Source organism: Botrytis porri (assembly GCF_014898465.1).
Source record: "Botrytis porri strain MUCL 3234 chromosome Unknown BPOR_010, whole genome shotgun sequence".
In the NCBI taxonomy this organism is placed as follows: domain Eukaryota; kingdom Fungi; phylum Ascomycota; class Leotiomycetes; order Helotiales; family Sclerotiniaceae; genus Botrytis; species Botrytis porri.
In genome coordinates this window covers 1,409,149-1,415,525 of record NW_024066084.1, presented here as the reverse complement: position 1 = coordinate 1,415,525, position 6,377 = coordinate 1,409,149, and the positions used below count along the sequence as shown (strand labels likewise).

The 6,377-nt window shown below is 40.9% G+C and overlaps 1 protein-coding gene across 1 annotated transcript; it reads right to left on the bottom strand.

Moving 5' to 3' along the window:
• Nucleotides 1-6,053: 6,053 nt before the first annotated feature.
• EAF01_007857 (uncharacterized protein) lies at nt 6,054-6,377 on the bottom strand (the record flags this gene model as incomplete). Its single annotated transcript, XM_038916113.1, has 1 exon — nt 6,054-6,377. The coding sequence occupies one exon, from the start codon at nt 6,375-6,377 to the stop codon at nt 6,054-6,056; it is 324 nt and encodes a 107-aa protein (XP_038768584.1).

Genomic DNA, 6,377 nt, shown 5'->3' with positions numbered 1-6,377 from the left:
GTGATCGCCGCCGCAACGAATCCTGTAATCTCGAACGTCGACTTTTTTTTCTTCTTCTCTTCTTCCCTAATCCTTAAATGAAGTCTGATACCTAGCAAGTAAGACTTAAAGTACGTTGGAGGAGTCGATATAATGTTGTGAGAGGGAGTATAATCAAAGACCAAAGATAACTTTCGATAAAATATACGAAAACTTTTTTTTTGGGAGGAGTGATGGATATTGGGGGGAATTCGTCAGTGATATATAAGTGAATGGTGGGTGAGCCTTAATAAAGTGGGTTATGTTCAGTTGTAATAAGGCCGAAGCGGAGAGGAAAGCGGGAGTAATGAGTGAATTGAGACTTTTGGAAGGAATCAATGTCAATGTGTATTTATCAAATCCTTAGTGTGGATTCGCTTTGGGATTATTCCAAGGTTGATGGTTGAAAATCAGTCGGCGAATCTGATTGTTGTTTATTGAATTGGTCGTGGGTGTGTTGGGTTGTGATGGGTTGAGATGTAATGTGATTTGATGGAACGTAGTAGAGTAGAGTAGAGTAGAGTAGAGTAGAGTAGATGTGGGTGGTGGTGGTGGTTGTAGTTGTAATTGGAGTTGGAGTTGCTTTTTCAACTGAGCATTCAAATTGCTTACTTGAAAGACTTATGAATTAGTATGAGAAGACTTAGAAGACGGTGTGGTGTGATTGAAGACTGGCGTTGAATTGGTATAAGATCTCTCTCTCTCTCTTCTATTTGGTCTGTCAATAAATCCAAATGACGGGGTAGAAGACGGAGAAGCAGATATGCCGAAGAGGGGGGGTGGCCTTTCAACTTATACGAATGAGAAAAGATTATATACAAGTCAAATGAAGGGTCTCAAATAAGTAAAGTGCGAAAGGAAAATTAAAAAAATGCATTACATTATCAGTATCATAAAAGGCCGATTTGGATTGATTCTGGTGAAAATGGGTCTATTTCTCTTAGCGGGAGAAGAATTAAATAATTAAATAATTAATTAAATAAAAACCAATACACTAGCGTCGGAGGGTGGGAATCAGTGTAGTGTGGGTGGGCGGAAAAGGGATTAGTAGAAGAGTGTGGTGTAGTGTAATTCAGTAAGTTTTAGATGGTTCTAGGAGCGAGAACCGTGAGAAAAAGGAAAAAAAAAAAAAGGTATGGGGGCGTGGGTGTGTTGTGTCAAGTCCGGTGGGATTTTGATCGGCTCTTATCTATTTGAACGAGAAGAATTGCTCAAAATGGACAAGCGCGAATACATATTGGAATAAAACGATTTTAGCGCATTTTCATTTTCGTTACCATTTCCATCCATCATAGGTAACCTATCTCTCCAGCTATCGGAGGAAGAGAAGATAGACAGGACAGACAGACAAGACAGACAAGACAGACAAGACAGACAAGACAGACAAGACAGACAAGACAGACAAGACAGACAAGACAGACAAGACAGACAAGAGAAGACAAGAAAAATGCTTAAAGTTATTGAAAAGACCAAGACTAGAGAGTAAGGTTCTAGACATAGCTTGATATGTAGGTGGAGAGAGATCTTTCCATGTGTATATTTCTATACAGATACATACATACCTACCGGCATTCACATCATATTCATATTCATCTGGATTTGCTCAACACGCACATATACCACATATACCACATCTACATCCATCTACATCTACATCTACATCTACATCTTGAATCAAAATCTTATTATCCATACATTCATTCATTCATTCATTCATTCCCTCTACCATCTATCACTCCCTCCCATCGAGTCATTGACTTATTTACGACCACCACCCACTACTTAATCTTAGTCTTATTAGTCTTGGACTTCCTTCCTTCACTCCCAACAGGGCTTGAGATGATATAATAATAGACAGCCAAAGTATAGCCGTACCTATCGTATCTGATATCTGGGGATCATTTAACTTTCCTCCCCTTCCCCTCCTCTGTCTGTCTTTCTATCCCCCCAATAATCCCAAGTTTGTTCCAACCCGTGAAGGGAAAGGACGACTCAGTTATCTATACCCCAGACAAACGCCAAAAGAAGTAAACCATAACCATACCCCCACAAAATGTAAAAGATAGTCAGGGACTACCAGGTAGTGGTGATTATTGAAGAACAAAGAAAAAAGAAAAAAGGATAACGTTATGAACAAACACAACAGACACAATATTCATTTAAGTTATCTAAGTTATTCATTCATATATATATTATTAATCATTCCATTCTCCATTCTCTCCTTCCGATTTATCCCTCGATTCTTTCCTTCTCTTCTATAAGTACTTATACATAACCAACGATCCCTCCATCTCCTATTCTTGCGTACTTATTACTACCTACTACCTCTGTACCCCTTCCATCCCTTCCCTTCCTTGTCCATGCTTTCCCTTCTCTTCTCTCCGCATCGGGGAATCGTGTAATGTAGTAATGAGATACTATGCGCTTCTACGACTCTGCGATGCTGTACTGCATGTCCTGTAAGTTGATGTACCTTTTTCTTGGCTGTGTACAATACCAATACATAACATTATATAACAATACAACACGAGACAATACGGTACAACCATCGCCTTTTCCTTATTGATAATATATCTGGTAATACTTCTTACGTACTTATCTATCTTTTGTTATGAACAGTGCAACTGATGAAAGGGGTCTCCGTAGCGCAAAAAGGATAAGTGAAAATGTTAAATAACGCCCTCCATCTACTTTTCTCTTCCTCTCCTCTGCGATACTCTTGGCCCTAATATAATAATCCCAAATAAGGATTTGACCTATGATGAGCAAGAAACACCCCCCAACAGATGATAGGTAAGAATAAGGCAAGATTAAATCTTCTAAGGGTTAACGTAGTTAACTTCCCAAACTCTCTTTCTCCTTCTCTCCTCACTCAAGCCACACACTCCACGTTTGAAACTTTCGCGTTGGGGGTGGAAGATGGCGTGCGTATTCGTCTTCTTCCCCGGGTAACCTTATTATTATCCCATTACTCGTGAGCTGAGCGGGACAATCTCGATCATTTCTTTGTAAAGGTTATTTGCGATCTGAGATTGAAGATTCGAGATGGATATGGAGAGGCTGTATGTATACTTTGTAGATGAGAGGTGAGTAGGATGAAAGTATTCTGTATGTATTTGTATGTATTCTCTATATATTCTGTATGTATTTTGTATATATTTGTATGTATTTTGTATGTATTTTGTATGTATTTTCTATATATTCTCTATGTATTCTATATGTATTTTGTATAATCTTCTCTTCCTCAAATGTACCGTATACACTCGGCCCCATATTCAAAGACAAGACTCGCATCAGCTTAGTTTTATGCATGTAAGAAAAAGGAGAAAATCAATAAACAAATAATAAAAAATGGTATGATATGGTATGATCAATATTCGGATCATGGTCTGAGAAGAGATGTCATTGATCTCCTGTTTTTTTTTTTAGAAAAAAATCTCCATTCCCCCTTCCCTTCTCTTCCTTGAAACCTCTTCTCCACCGGTAGTTGTACTTTTCCCTACTAAATATGCTTGGAAATCTAGAAAATCAAACTACTTCTGCGGATCTGACCTGATGATTACAGATGCACGAGCAGAGCTAGAACACTTCTCTCCGAGAACTAGAAGACTCTGAACGCTAGAGTTCCGCAGGTACAGTTTCGGTACGTACGGATGTAGGATGGGAAGATTCTTGCAAAGGGAATTAAGTACCGGAGTGTGTTAATGCAGGTGCTGCGATACGTTGGAGACATTTCTTTTCGGAATGACACGTTGGAATTTTGGGGGGGAGGGGGATGGAATGAATGATGATGTCTATGTATCACATGTTTAGTTGGCTACCAGGTAGATGTCGATGTTCTCACATCTCATCTTGCTGACTTTCGTTTCGTTGGTCGGCTGGATCATCAGGGAATATTACTAGGTATATTGGATGCTACAGCAGGATTACGGTGTAGGAGGAGGAGTGAATGGAAGAGAATCACAATAATCGCACTACAGTGCGAGTGTGTATACATACCACCACAAGTAGTTATTCCAAAGCATGATCAGGAGTTTTGGTTTAACCTCCGTCCGTCCTCCTCTTGCTGGTTAGTACATGTATAGAGTAGTGGCACAGTCCGCATATGTTCACGACGAGAAATAAAATATCACATCATATACCAGGGAGGGAAGGAGGGAAATCCAACAAGGTGCAAAAACGTGGGGAATGTGGTTGCATCTACTCTGTATATGTGTACGAAGTCCTAAAGTTCATCATTCTGAAATTGGGGAATCCATTCATCCCTTCCTTTCATGTTTCTAATCATTCCGATTCGACATCGTGAAAGTACTTCATCCTCTAAAAGATGAATGGGATACAAATTTACTAAGCCACCCAACAGCCACACACACACGCACACGCATACATAAACTCATAACCTCTCCAATCCAATCCAACCCATTCCTCCCTCCCAGCTGAAGACTAAACGCAGCAACAATCTCATCCTCACCCAATCCACGCCGACTCCGTATCCATAACGAAACGCGAATCAAGGACAAGCCTACCTCACCGCATCTCTAACCAGGCGTGGAATCTTCTCATCCAAAGAATCATGTGCAGTAGAGATACAGTCAGCCAAAGTGATCTGAGCCAAGCCACGCTCAAATATCTTTTTTAATTTTGGGGGGGAAAATTAAACAGCCTCTCCGCGCTTGCCTCACTTTGTTCCTGAATATGTAATATGTATGCGTTTCCCCATACCTAGAGATGATGGGGTGGGATGGATGGGATGCACTCTATTAATATGATGATGATTCTCGCAAGCAAAGGTAAGTTGGAGGCTTCAAGGATGGTTCAATATCTGCGCAGTCTATCTGGAATCATGTACTTGTAGATACAACTTCTCTCTGAACGCACAAGTATCGCATGCAAATATATTACACCGTATTATGTCGCATCCAATCACAACCAGAAAGACATCCCAGAAAACAAAACAAAGGGAAGCGATCTCCTCCATACAATTCAATGGATTCCCATATCCAGAAATCCGTACAGAGTACATACGATGAATACAGATCACGAACCAGCATCTTGCCTGAATGGAAATCTCCCCAAACACGGGGATTCAACTCAGCCTTACTATTAAATGATTCTTCTCTCTCATCTTGATTTAGTTTACTTGATTTCATTTTACTTTAACTATGGGTTTGTAATTTGTATTTTCGTTTACTTTAGGTTACCATACTTTATTTTTCGGGTTTCCGGACGATTTTCTTATTCCTTCTTATGATCGTTGTTATTGACTAGGTAGGTTAATGCACTTCCCCTCCCTTTTTGAGTTCTCCTCCCCTATTATTTACCTGAGGCGAGCGAGCCACCTTTAACTTTTCCCATACGAGGAATTCGGGGGTTTCTGGATGGACAGTTTACAGTTTGGGGGTAGGGGAGGGGAGGGGAGGGGAGGGGAGGGCGAACTTCAATTTGATGAGGATCCTGGAGGATCCCATTTCCATGCTTTGTATTGTACGATGTAATAGATTTCCCGTGTCCGTTGGGGAAGAGTTTATGCTCTCTATACACTCGACAGGATCTAGATCTTGAATGAGGCGTTATGCTGCGGACGCCGGACGGATTGAAGATCGTCGAACCGACTTTCTTTGGGTTTTCTGTGCTGGGAATCTGGGGTATACATACACATGTTATTTTTATTCATTTTTAAAATTGCTTGTCTTCATTCATCTCCTTTCCTTACTCGCTTTTCTTGTTCCTCCACTTCTCTCACATATCATACCAAGAATACTTAAGCATTGTGCAATTTCCATCTCTTCGTATTGACCATTGACTCTTTATTGCCTTCTCTGTAACGTAACCGCGGGCCGCATACATACCTACTTCGTACCTAATACACACCTGTCTAGTAGATACTTGGTTAACTCGTCGCGCCACAGCCTCCCCCAAACCAAAAAAAGAAAGGTAAAAACTACAGGGCGAACTCCGTATTCTTTCGCCCCCAAGATGTCAGACCCAGCAGAGACAAGACAAGCCACACAATGGTTGGGTAATGGGACGGGGTATTAGTTCTCGAGAAGAGAGGGGTGCTTGGAAATTGTTCCAAGACACCTCAGAGATGGCAAAATACTCCCCTCCCCGTATGTTTCGCATTTGGATGGGTCCTGCATGGAATTGGAAACCCCCCTTATTGTATGAGAACTTGGAACTGGGAGAGGAGGTATCCAGTATTGGAATGTATATTTGTTGCCTTGGCTGGCTTTACTTCTTTCTTGGGCTGCGGCTGTAATGTCGTGCTGTGCTGTGCTGTGTTTTGTTTTGTCATGCGGTGTTGTGTTGTTGAACCGCAACGAAATCTCCTGAACACGTGCATTAATTGAACAAGCCAT